The sequence below is a fragment of the Sapajus apella genome, unplaced genomic scaffold (assembly GCF_009761245.1).
Source record: "Sapajus apella isolate SASKATOON/1434 unplaced genomic scaffold, GSC_monkey_1.0 scaffold2, whole genome shotgun sequence".
NCBI classification, from domain to species: Eukaryota; Metazoa; Chordata; class Mammalia; order Primates; family Cebidae; genus Sapajus; species Sapajus apella.
In genome coordinates this window covers 69,381,026-69,393,640 of record NW_022436942.1, presented here as the reverse complement: position 1 = coordinate 69,393,640, position 12,615 = coordinate 69,381,026, and the positions used below count along the sequence as shown (strand labels likewise).

General features: G+C 51.5%; 2 protein-coding genes across 6 annotated transcripts in view; both read right to left on the bottom strand.

Moving 5' to 3' along the window:
• The window catches only part of CUX2 (cut like homeobox 2), a 320,706-nt gene that overhangs the window by 69,208 nt on the left and 238,883 nt on the right, over positions 1 to 12,615 (bottom strand). The gene's annotated exons all lie outside the window — the stretch shown is intronic.
• Positions 10,979 to 11,390, bottom strand: LOC116524311 (cytochrome c oxidase subunit 7C, mitochondrial). The gene has a single exon (XM_032239543.1). The coding sequence runs from the start codon at positions 11,302 to 11,304 to the stop codon at positions 11,113 to 11,115; it is 192 nt and encodes a 63-aa protein (XP_032095434.1). The 5' UTR covers positions 11,305 to 11,390; the 3' UTR covers positions 10,979 to 11,112.

The following is a 12,615-nucleotide window of genomic DNA, read 5'->3' as shown; positions in this document are numbered from 1 at the left end:
CGTTTCAGGGAGCAGGTGGGGTAGTTCATGGCACAGTTGACGGACCTCTTTAACTAATGGGTGATTTCCATTCTCTCTCAGATACAATAGAGCTGTCAATCAAGATGCCCCGCCTTCCCCTGGCAGCGGGTCACCTGACTCAGGGTGACCAATCAGATGCTCTGCCCTGGGAATTTCAATGAATCCCTCTCTACCCCCTGCTCTGGTCCCATCTGACCCAGGTGGTCTCACCATTCTCCCCTGCCCTCTGCCTTCTAATAAATCCCTTTCATGCCCAATAGTTTTGCAGAGCTGGCTTCTGCTGCACGGCACTAAGGAACCCTGATGGATACATGTGATGAATGGTTTTGGGCCAAAGGAGACCTAAGAAATCACTGGTTTAATAGGTTGATTTCAAGGCTGAACCTTAAAAACTGGGCCGCATAATAGAGAGACAGAGGACTGAATGCTCAGACGGATGCAGGGCAAGGTGTTCCCTGGGCTTCCCTAGGTGATGTCACAGGTTTGGGGGAGAAAGGGAACCCTATGGCTTAGAGAGGGCTGTGCAGGGCAGCCTGGCCAGGAAGTAACCAGGAGGGGCGGACTCCTGCAGTGCGTCTCCAGGAAGGAAAGAGGAGGAAACAGGCTATGAGAGTCTGTTTTGTTTGCTGACACACAGTAGGTGCTTCATAAACATTTCACTAACTGAGGCAATGAGAGGTTGGCAAACAGACCAGAGGCCCTTCCGAGCTGCACGAGAGGAAAGCATCACTTGAGTAGAGATTTGATTAGTGCGAGAGCAAGAAGCGGGAAGTGAGCTCGGAGCACCGCTCTGTGCACCGCTGACTCGTGTGTGGTCTTGAGTAAAGTATTTCAGCCCTTTAAGCCTCATTTTTCCCTTCTGTAAAACGGTGATACTAACCACACCTATCAAGGTTACTGTGGAGATTGAGATGTAAGTTTTGTAAAGCAGTTAGCACAGCGCCTGGTACACATAAGTGCTCAGTAAAGAACAGGGAATGATTCCCAGGGAGGCCAGAGGGGACCAATGCTCGTGTCCTGCTTTACTGTGCTACTGCCTGGCCTTGTCTCCTGGGCCAGGCTGATTTGAGACAGGCCATGAGGGCCCTGGTTTCTATTGGATCAGCAGCATGAGTCGGGCGGCTGTCCTCGGTCCTGCTGCTGGCCTGCTGTGTGGCCCTGGACAATGCACTGAATTCTCTGGTCCCCCTGTCCAAATGCCCATTACAATATATCCCAGGCACGCACTCAATATTAGGCATCATCAGATAGAGACAGGATCCCGTGGATGTGAGTGCTTTGGCCCTGGGTCTATCCCTTACAGCTGGGATGGTCAGGGAGAGTGATTATGAGACACCTTCGCAGTTGAACTTGATGTAGGAGACATGCAAGGGATTTATTAGGGGAAGGCCCACGAAAGGAAGTGGGGAGGGAGAGGGAGGAGGCGGGATGCTGATCTGATGCCTGAGAAAGGAGGGAAGGAGGAGGGAGGACGGGACAGGCTGAGCCTCACTGCAGCACGGCTCTGAGAAAATCTCAGTCAGGCTGGTGGGGAGCTTCAGAGCAGGGTGCATTGGTCAGCTCCAGCTGCCATTAAAAACCACGGGCCGGGCGCCATGGCTCACACTTGTGATCCCAGCAATTTGGGAGGCCGAGGCGGGCAGATTGCCTGAGGTCAGGAGTTTGAGACCAGCCTGACCAACATGGTGAAAACCTGTCTCTACTAAAAATACAGAAATTGGGGAACACTGTGACTTCCCCAAATCCCCAAAGGCATGCTTGGAGAAAGGGAAAGGAGGCCAGGCTGGGAGGCTGGAGGTGGAACCCTGGCTGTCACACCACCAGGGAAAGTCACTTGGGGCCCCTGAGCCTCAGTTTCCCCACTAGTAACAAGGAGATAACAACAGGACCTACCACCTGGGGTTGCACAGTGGTTGTGTGAGCTCACGAGCTCCCAGTTCAGTGCCTCCCAAAGTGCTGGGATTGCAGGCATGAGCCTCAGCGCCCTGCCTGTGATATGTTTTTAATGGCAGCTGGCGGTGACCAATACATCCTGCTCTGAAGCTCCCTACCAGCCTGGGCGAGACTTTCTCAGAGCCGTGCTATAGTCCGAGGCTCACTCTGTCCAGTCCTCCCTCCTCCTTCCTTCCCTTCTCAGGGATCACACCAGCACCCCACCTCCTCTCTCTCCCTCCCCTCTTTCCTTCTCGGGCCTTCCGTAATAAACCCCTTGCTTATCTAAAGCTGTCTTGGCATCTGCCTCCCGGAGGACCCAAACCACTTTGCTTCTCAGAGCCTCAGTTTCTCCATCTGTAAAACAGGGACAAACACAGACCCTCCCACTAGGAGTCTGTGGATATGAAATCCGTGACTGGTGCTGGTACATTCTGCAGTGACGAGTCTGAAGCTGGCAGAGCTCCCCAGGGCACCTGAATCCTTGTGCCTGCTTTACTCAGCCCGAGTTTATTGCATGTCTGTGGGAGGCACGATGGGGAGCGAGACGGTGAGGCCCCTGTGCTTGAGCAGCTGACATCCCAGTGGGGGAGATGGATGCTACTCCTTTGCAAAGGCGCTCAGTGGGACCATCGAGAATGTTTCCATCAACAAAGACCCTGGGGAGGGAGATCGCGACTCACCTTGGGGAGACTGGGTAAGACCTCGGTAACACGGAACTAGGGGTGCTGCTGGGGAGCAGGGAAGATCTGTGGGAAAGAGGTCTGGGCGGGAGGCATCGCTTGTGCAAAAGGCTGGTGGCTGAAGGAATCTGTGCAAAGCTCAGTGGCATCTGAGGACATGACATCAGGTCCCAGTGGCTGGAGTAGAGTTGGGGGAGATGGTGGGGACAGGTGGATCCAAAGCCCCTTTGTTGATAATGTAGATGGGGTGGGATTTATCTTAAGGGAGGACACATTCTAATTTGCCTTTGCTCATCCGGCTGCTCTGTGAAAAGTGGGCTGTAGAGGGCGCCAGACAGGGGCTACTGCAGTAGTCCCAGCAGCCGTAATGGTGGCTCCAGTCACAGTGGTGGCAGAAGTGAGCCCAGCACACAGATCCAAGAGTTAGAATGGAAATGTTGGCGGGACCTGGGGCACTGAGCTGAACAGCGTTTCCCGAGTTCATGTGAATTTGGAACATCAGAATGTTACCCTATTTGGAACTAAGGTCTTTGCAGATGTGAAATCAAGATGAGGTCACGCTGGAGTAGGTGGGTCCTAATGCAATGACTGGAGTCCTTCGGAGAAGAAGAGAGGACACACAGAGCCACACAGGGAAGGAGGCCACGTGAAGATGGACGCCGAGGTGGAAATGACACATCTAGAAGCCCAGGAGTGTCAAGGACTGCTGGCAGCCCCAGAAGCCGGGAGAGAGGTGTGCGCCACCCCCGCAGTCTCCAGAAGGAACTAACCCTGCCTACACCTTGACGGGGGCTTCTGGATTCCGCAGCTGAGAGAAAACATTTCTGTTGCTTTAAACCGCCCAGTCTGTGGTGACTAGGCACAGCCGCGGGAGGAATCTGCTCCACAGTGTTTTGGAGGCCGGAGGTCCGAAATCCAGGTGTCAGTAGAGCTGTGCTCTCTCCAAGGCTCCAAGGGAGGACCTAGGCCTATTTATTTATTTGAGACAGAGTCTCAGGCTGTGGCCCAGGCTGGAGTGCAGTGGTGTGATCTCGGCTCACTGCAACCTCTGCCTCCTGGGTTCCAGCGATTCTCCTGCCTCAGCCTCTCGAGTAGCTGGGACTACAGGTGCACGCCACGATGCCCAGCTACTTTTTGTATTTTATTTTTAGTAGAGATGGGGTTTTGTCATGTTGGCCAGGCTGGTCTTGAACTCCTGACTTCAAGTGATCTACCCACCTCAGCCTCCCAAAGTGCTGGGATTATAGGGATGAGTCAACGTGCATGGCCCTGGTTTATTTTTGAGATGGGGTCTTGCTCTGTTGCAAGGCTGGAGGCCAGTGACATGGTCACAGCTCACTGTGGTCCCAAACTCATGGGTTCCAGCAATCCTCCCATCTTGGCCTCCCAAAGTGCTGGGATTATAGGCAGGAGCCACTGTGCCTGGTGTAAATGTCACTCCCCTCTTCTTGTAAGGATGTCAGTCATACTGGATTAGGGGCCACTCTAATGACCTCATCTTACCTTGATTATATCCTGCAAAGATGCTAAAGATTCCAAATAAGGCCACAGTGAGAGGTAGTGCTGGTTAGGACGTCAACATGCCTTTCTGGGGGACACAGCTCAGACCATAACGTGTGGCAATGGACTCAATACAAACCGCGAGACAGGCAGGACGGAGGAACTGCCAAGGCTGCAAGGCTCATAGGAAGGAAGTCTTCACTCAAGTCTAACCCACTTCCCTCTTGCTGTACCCATTTCATCTGCCATCCAAGGAGGCAAGCCCATGCTCTAAGGGGACCTGGCAGCTCCTAGGCACTAGTCCTCCTGCCTCCTCATTCTCTCCATCTCCCGGGGAAGTGGGCTGTGGGTTCAGTCGGCTGCTCTGAGAAGTCCACAGCTACGAGGATCGTCTACTTCCCTGGGAGCTTCCACTCTAAGCTTCCTCCTCCAGTGCACGGTGCTGTGGTCCCAGATGTCACATTGTCCAGGAAACTCATTTCTTCCCACCTTCCCTATCTGGCAGGAATCCATGGAGCCCTGAGCTACCTTGCTGGGAGTTAGGTTAGGGAGAAAAAAATTACTAATATTCAGACAACTGCAGGATTCTGCCAACTTCCATGGAGTAGAACGCTCTGTGGGCAGTTGGCAAACCCGAGGGCCTCCCGTTTAGTTTGTCCAACGGTATTATTCGATGTATCAGCTAAATGTCACTGGCTGCTCTTACAAACACAAATTGAAAGAGAGAGAAATGACAAAAAATCTTTAAAACGTTTGGAAGACGATTCTCAGAGAACCTGACAGCCATGGAATGCCAGGGGAATCTCGTTTTCATTCCTGAGTCTTCCCTTCCTCTTCTGGGTCCAGCACTGGCTCTTCACATACTAGGTGCTCAATTAACGTGGGTTGTGTGAAAAGTGTGATAAATGATGAAATTATTATTATTTTTTGAGGCAAATTCTCGCTCTGTTGCCCAGGCTGGAGGGCAATGGCGTGACCTCAGCTCACTGCAACCTCTGCCTCCTGGGTTCAAGAGATTCTCCTGCCTCAGCCTCCCAAGTGGCTGGGATGACAGGCATGTGCCCCCACGCCCAGGTAAATTTTGTATTTTTAGTAGAGACAGGGTTTTGCCATATTGGCCAGGCTGGTCTTGAACTCCTGACCTTGTGATCGAAATGATGAAATTATTAGAGCTCTGGGTGAGAGGGCAGGGTACCACAGAGTTTTAGAGTTTTCCCTGGTGGCATCTCTGTGGCAGGCAGAATAATGCCTCCTCAAAGACATCTGGACCCTCAGAACCTGTGAGTGTTTTTCATTTTTTTTTTTTTTTTAAAGAGACAGGGTCTTGCTCTGTCGCCCAGGCCAGAGTGCAGTGGCACAGTCACGGCTCACTGCAACCTTGACCTCCTGGGCTCAAACGATCAATCCTCCAGTCTCAGCTTTGGAGTAGCTGGGGCCACAGCCACGTGCCACCACGCCCAGATAATTTTTTAATTTTTGTAGAGACGGGGTCTTACTATGTTGCCTGGGCTGGTCTCAAACTCCTGGGCTCAGGTGATGTTCCCGCCTCAGCCTCCCAAAGTGTTGGGATTACAGGTGCGAGCCACCGCACTCCGCTTGTGAGTGTGTTATGTTGTATGCACAGGGACTGAAGGTTGCAGACGGAAGGAGATCACAATCAGAGAGAGACTGAAGAGGCTGCCCGGCTGGCTTTGAAGATGGAAGAGGCCATGCGCCAAGGAACGTGGGCAGCCCCAGAAGGTGGAAAAGACAAGGAAACGACTTCTCCCCTGCAGCCTCCTGCCTCTAGAAACCACACAGCCCTGCGAATGCTTTGATTTTCACCCAGTGAGACCCACCTTGGACTTGTGTTCTGCGGAACAGTTAGGTCATAAATGCGTGTTGTTTTAAGTCCTAAGCTCACGGTATTTGTTACAGCTGTGACAGGGGACTAAGAGTCCCTAATGCAGTTGTCATTTATCCACCAGTCCACTACATGTTGACAGCATTTCTTCAGTTGCCAAATATTTCCCGAGTGCCCGCTGTGCATTGGGGAAGGTTCTGGGGCGTGGAGGTCCAGGCGGAAATGAGAGAAAATCCCTGCCCTCCTGGGGCTGACATTCTAGAGGGAACGACGGACAAAGGATGGGTGAGGCAACCGCAGTCAGACAGGCTTAGAAGCCAAATGAAGCAGGGCTGGGGAGACGGAGGGGCGCTGACCGGGCAGGGTGGTCGGGGCAGGCGGTGTCTCCATGGAGCCCTAATGAACGAGTTAGCAGGGGGTCTCGAGGGAGTGTTCTAGATACAGGAAATACGAGGAGAAACAGCTAGCATCAGATAAGGAAGCAGCGGCTGACCGTCCCACCAATCGTCCCCTGGGGTTACCGTCCCAGAAATACAGCTTCTTTTTTTTTTTTTTTTTTTTTTGAGATGGAGTCTTGCTCTGTTGCCCAGGCTGGAGCACAGTGGCACAATCTTGGCTCACTGTAACCTCCGCCTCCTGGGTTCAAGCGATTCTTCTGCCTCGGCCTCCCAAAGTGCTGGGATTACCATGCCCGGCTAAATTTTGTATTTTTAGTAGAGACGGGGTTTCACAATATTGGCCAGGCTGGTCTCGAACTCCTGACCTCGTGATCCACCCGCCTCGGCCTCCCAAAGTGCTGGGATTACAGGCGTGAGTCACCTCACCCAGCCCCAGAAATACAACTTTGCTCCATCTTCACAACAACCAACCCATTTCACAAATGGGGATTTGGGGCTGGCCCAGGGGACGCCCAGTGCCAATTTCCTCTCCCCTCCCTGGGTAGGCTGGGAGGGCAGGGCACTGCAGCCAGAGGTGGCAGCTGGGAGGGCAGGGCACTGTGACCAGGGGTGGCAGCTGGGAGGGCGGGGAACTGTGGCCAAGGGCGGCAGCTAGGTTCAGAGTGGGCTGTGGCCCTCCAACCTGAGTTTCTGTGCTCCTCTCTAACTCCGGCAACTATCTATCCTGGGGCAGATGGGGCCCCCACATCCTGAGGCTGGGTACGGCAGGGGGCCGATGAGACTCCCCCTCAACGTGATATCCTGAGCCAAGAGCTCAGAGGAACTCGAATTTCTTAACCCCACCTCCAATAAGTGCCGGGCACTTTGCACATCCTTATATCTCATTTAAATTATCGAAACAACTACGTGAGACACCACTATCATCCCTCTTTTCCAGATGAGAGCACGAAGGCCCAGCAAAGGGAAGCCACTTGCTCAAGATCACTAGGCAAGAAAAAGACACAGATGGATTTGAACCCAGGCCTCTCCACCAAGCCAATGCGACCCAAATGCCAGACACTGATGTATTCACTTTATAATTGTAGCCATGTCCGTATGTCCCTGAAAGATGATTAACTTGACATCTGCCCTATGTGACTCATTTTTTATTTATTTTTATTTTGAGACAGAGTTTCACTCTGTCACCCAGGCTTGAGACGGAGTTTCACTCTGTCACCCATCCTGGAGGCTCACTGCAGCCTGGACACCCTGGGCTCAACTGATCCTCCCACCTCTGCCTTCCCAGTAGCTAGGACTACAGGCACATCACCATGCCCAGCTATGTGTTTTTTTTTTGTTTTTTGTTTTTTTTTTTTAGACAGGGTCTTGCTCTGTCACTTAGGCTGCAGTGCAGTGGCACAATCTAGGCTCACTGCAACCTCTGCCTCTTGGGTTCAAGTGATTCTCCTGCCTCAGCCTCCCGAGTAGCTGGGATTACAGGTGTCCACCACCATGCCCAGCTAAATTTTGTATTTTTACTAGAGATGGGGTTTCACCATCTTGGCCAGGCTGGTCTTGAATTCCTGACCTCGTGGTCCACCTGCCTCAGGCTCCCAAAGTGCTGGGATTACATGCGTGAGCCACCGTGCCTGGCACCCAGCTATTTTAAAAATTTTTTGTAGAGATAGAGTCTTGCTATATTGGCCAGACTGGTCTCAAACTCCTGGACTAAATCGATCCTTCCGCCTCAGCCTGCCAAAGTGCTTTGATTACAGGCATGAGCCACTGTGCCCGGCTGACTCACTTTTTAAAAATATATATATTTTAAAGGAATGTTTTGTCTCATTTTCATAAATAGAAAATCAAGGTCTCGTATCATAATAAGTAGAAGGTGCTTCAACCATAAAAATAAATGCAAAGAACAAAACAAAACAAAACACAAAATGGATGTTACTGAATTTGAATTTTCGTTAGACCCTGTGGCCTGCCCGAGACCTTGAGCCTGGGCCGCCTCTCCTGATGTCCGAAGGGGAGAGCTGCAGGTGGCGTGGAGGTGTTCAAGGTGCCCCAGTCTGAGACTTGACTCAGAAGGAAGCAGAAAGGCGACACCGCACATCCTGAGTTGTGTTCCAAGTCTCAGTCTTGGGTCCGGGTACACCCAGGCTGCCTCCAGTATCATGTGGACTCTGCACCTGGGGAAATGCTGGCTTCTGCCAAGCCCCGTCCTCTAAAATCACCAGTGAGCCCCGCCTCCAGCGTCTGGCAAGCCTGGCCTCCCGGTGTCAGGAGAAGGGACCGAGCCTCCGTGCAACTCTTCGCCTGGAGCCAGCAAGGCAGGTTCCCGTGGGGCTCAGCACTTCTCCCGGAAGCCTTCCAGCCGACACACGCGGCTGCCCAGAGCTGCCAGCACTACACAGGGTGTGAGCGGGACTTCATTTCCCCACTCACTCCCGCAACACGCAGTACGCAGATGGTCAAGAGACAGACCAGGGCGGAGGCCGAGACCATCAAACAGCCTTAGATCCAACCTGGATGTGCAGACCCCAAATCTAAAGTGTTTAAACGCAACAGATCCTTTTGATGAGCGGCAGACTTGGACTCACTATGAACCTCAGAGATGGCAAGTCCTGATGGGCATGCAGGGATGGGGACATCGTGGGGAAGCGTCCCCGCCTTTGTCCTACACACACCAACCTGCTCTGGGGCACAAACTACTTAGCAAAGTGACCAATTCATTTTGTTAAATGGGGTCCAAGCCCACAGAGAGCACAGTCAAAGGCCAGATATCTTCAGACCACACGAGGCTTTCTAAAGGCACTGTCAGGGAGGTGGGTAACATCACCTATTCCGTCTTTCACCACTAGCTGATGCTGTTGGTGTTTTTTTTTTTTTTTTTTTTTTTAATCACGGAGGGGGGTTGGGGAATCTAGGGAAAGCTGTCTCTATCCTCCCACTATGTCCATCTGAAGGAAAGTGGCATTTGGAGCTTTTTTAGGAAACATAGAGCCGGAAAGGCTGTCCGAGAGGCTGTTTAGAAACACATTTATGCAGAAGTATGCATGCACCCCTCCAAAATATCTTCCAGACAGAAGCCTTCTCCCATCTGGGCCCGGGCTCCAGGCGCCTGCGGGGGTGGGAGGCTCAGGCTATTGATGGTGGCAGCAAGACTAACTTTGATCCTTTAATCTAAACTTTTCAATAGCAGATGGGGTGCCAAGCCCTTATATGCAGCTGTGAGCCGTGTGTCTACCCACTCCTTTCTCCAGGCAGTCGGCAGTTGTTGTGGGGGGGGCCTCCTGGCTTGGGCAAGGTCAGAGAGGCTGGGAATGAGGGTCTTCTTTTTGGCACTGGGTGCTGGTGGTAATAATAATACCATGAGCAACCACAATAATAGCAACAGCTGCTGTTTACTGAGCATTTACTATGTGCCAGACACCTGGCTAAGGACTTTACACTCCTCACCTTCCTCAGCCCTCCCAGTGGTACTGGGAGGTAAGTTTGTTTTCCAAATGAGGAAACAGAAGCTCAGAGAGGTTGGCTGAGCCAGTTACTCAAGGCCACCCAGCCAGGGGATAGCAGAGACAGGACTCAAATCCACGTCTTACAATCAAAATAAAGTTCTTGGCCAGGCTGTGGCTCATGCCTGTAATCCCAGCACTTTGGGAGGCCAAGGCGGGCGGATCATCTGAGGTCAGCAGTTCGAGACTAGCCTGGCCAACATGGGGAAGTCCTGTCTCTATTAAAAATACAAGAAAAAAATTATTATTTTTATTTTTGAGACGGAGTCTCGCTCTGTCACCAGGTTGGAGTGCAGTGGGATGGTCTTGGCTCACTGCAACCTCTGCCTCCCAGGTTTGAGCGATTCTCCTGCTTCAGCTTCCCAAATAGCTGGACCTACAGGTGTGTGCCACCATGCCCAGCTAATTTTTGTATTTATAGTAGAGACAGGGTTTCACCATGTTGGCCAGGATGGTCTTGAACTCCTGATCTCATGATCCGCCTGCCCCAGCTTCCCAAAGTGCCGGAATTATAGGCATGAGCCACTGCACCTGGCCAAAATTAAGTTCTTATATACTGAGCTGTACAGAAAGTTCTGGGAGGGGAGGGGTGGGGTCTGTTTTGCTCAGCATCATGCCCCTGTTGCTGACAGAGTGCCTGGCAAACAGTAGGCACTCAATATTTACTGAATAAATTGCATGGGGCAGTGACTGAGCTGGGCACCATGTATAGTGTTCTCTGTTGCTCAATGAACACATCCAATGGCCCCTTTAATGAGGGGAGGTCATTATCCACATTTTACATCGGGGAAACTGAGGCTTAGAGAAGTTAAGTGTGATGTGGCAAGCAATATGGCAGCACAGGATTGGGCCAGCTCTGAAGGGAGGTCCTTCGACCTGGAGTCTTGCTCCTTCGCCCTCCACCCGCTGCACTGGGAGCTGTGTGACTGTCTCTCCTGAACGAAAGTTCTACCTGTTCTTCCTTGAGTAACACATCTGCATTTCAGCAAAAGCCACATCCTTCCAGCCTGGAACTTTTCAATCCACTGGCAGCAAAGACCCTTGAACTGTCTTTCACTATTTTTAGAGCTCAAATCTCCAATGGCTTTGTCCAAGCTCCTTGGATTTTTTTTTTTTTTTCATGTCATAAGTTTATTTACACACATATCTAGTATGCCATGTGAGTTTGATCCATTTTCCAGAGACTGCACCTCTTAAAATGTTCTTCATATCTGTTAAATGGATGAGCTGAAACATCCTTATTTTTTAAGCAGTTGGTGTCTTAATATTAAGAAGGGTGTAGCAAATGCAGATCCAAAGTACAAACACATCATGGCTAGTAATCGCCACTTGTTTTCCACTGAAAATGGCAAATTCTTCCCAGGACCCTCCTCATAGTGGGTCCTACGGACCGCAGAGGTTGTGAACCTCCGGATGCTCTGGCCCAACATAGCGCCGCTGGAAGCTCTGCGAAAGGCGCAGAGACCGAGGACAGAAGAAATGGCGGCACCTCACCAAAACCTTTTCTTCACGACCTGCTCCTTGGATTTTTAAAATTCATCCTGCACTGGGGTAATGGGTAGGAGCTGGGTCAGGGGCGGGCCTAGATTCAGGCTCCATCACTTTTCTGCTGTGTGACCTTGGGCAAATGGCTTGAATTCTCTGAGCCTGTACTTCTTCAGCTTCCCAGTGAGGAAGGAGGATGGAAGCTACCTCCCAGGGTGTGTGTGCATGTGGAATCAGTGAGTTTGTTTCTGTAAGGGCTGAACAGACTGCCTGACATGCAGAAAGTACCCCAGAAATGACCTCCACTTGGTGGCATGTCGACCTCTAAAACCAGGTCCAAAGGCCTCCCTCTCTGTGGCTCCTCCCCAGCTATCCTTCCTTGAAGCCTATTCTCTGCGGCGTGTTCTAGCTGTCTGTCTTTGGGTCATGTTGGCCCTGTGGGAACTCAAGCTCAAGTCCAGCCCTGCCCTTGGGGACTCTTGGGTTCAGCAGGGACAAATGACCCAAAGACAGACAACCAGAATACATAGCAAAGTTTAGCCAGGGGGCCGTGGGGAGAGGGTGCTCCTGGCAGAGGAAATAGCATGGGCAGAGGTGTGGCAGGAAATGGTGGGACACTGCCTTCTAAAGGTGACTGTCAGCTGGGTGTGGTGGCTCACGCCTGCAATCCCAACACTTTGGACGGCCGAGGCAGGTGGATCACCTGAAGTCGGGAGTTTGAGACCAGCCTGACCAACATGGTGAAACCTTGTTTCTACTAAAAATATAAAAATTAGCCGGGTATAGTGGCGTGTGCCTGTAATCCAGCTACTCGGGAGGCTGAGGCATGAGGATCACTTGGACCCGGGAGGCGGAGGTTGCAGTAAGCTGAGATTGCACCAGTGCACTCCAGCCTGGGTGACAGAGTGAGACTATACCTCAGAAATAAAAAAAAATAAAATAAAGTTAACTGTCATCTTCAGGAAAATTTGACATTGTTCAGCTTTTCCTTTTTTAACGAGTGAAATACTGTTTTATGTTGCCCTTCAGTGTACCACTGACCATTACGGGACTAACTGAGCAGAGGCGTGCGCATGGAGGAGGGAGAGGAGAAGGGAAGGTTAGCAGTTTCTAATCATGGAAAATCTCCATTTCCTCTAGTTGTGCAGGTGGCTTATCCACTAGATGGCGCTGAAACGAGTCATTTGGGACAAAAACAAAGCTAGATGCTTCACCTCCTCTGCTACTTCTATCAGTGTCTATTATATTTCAGCTGG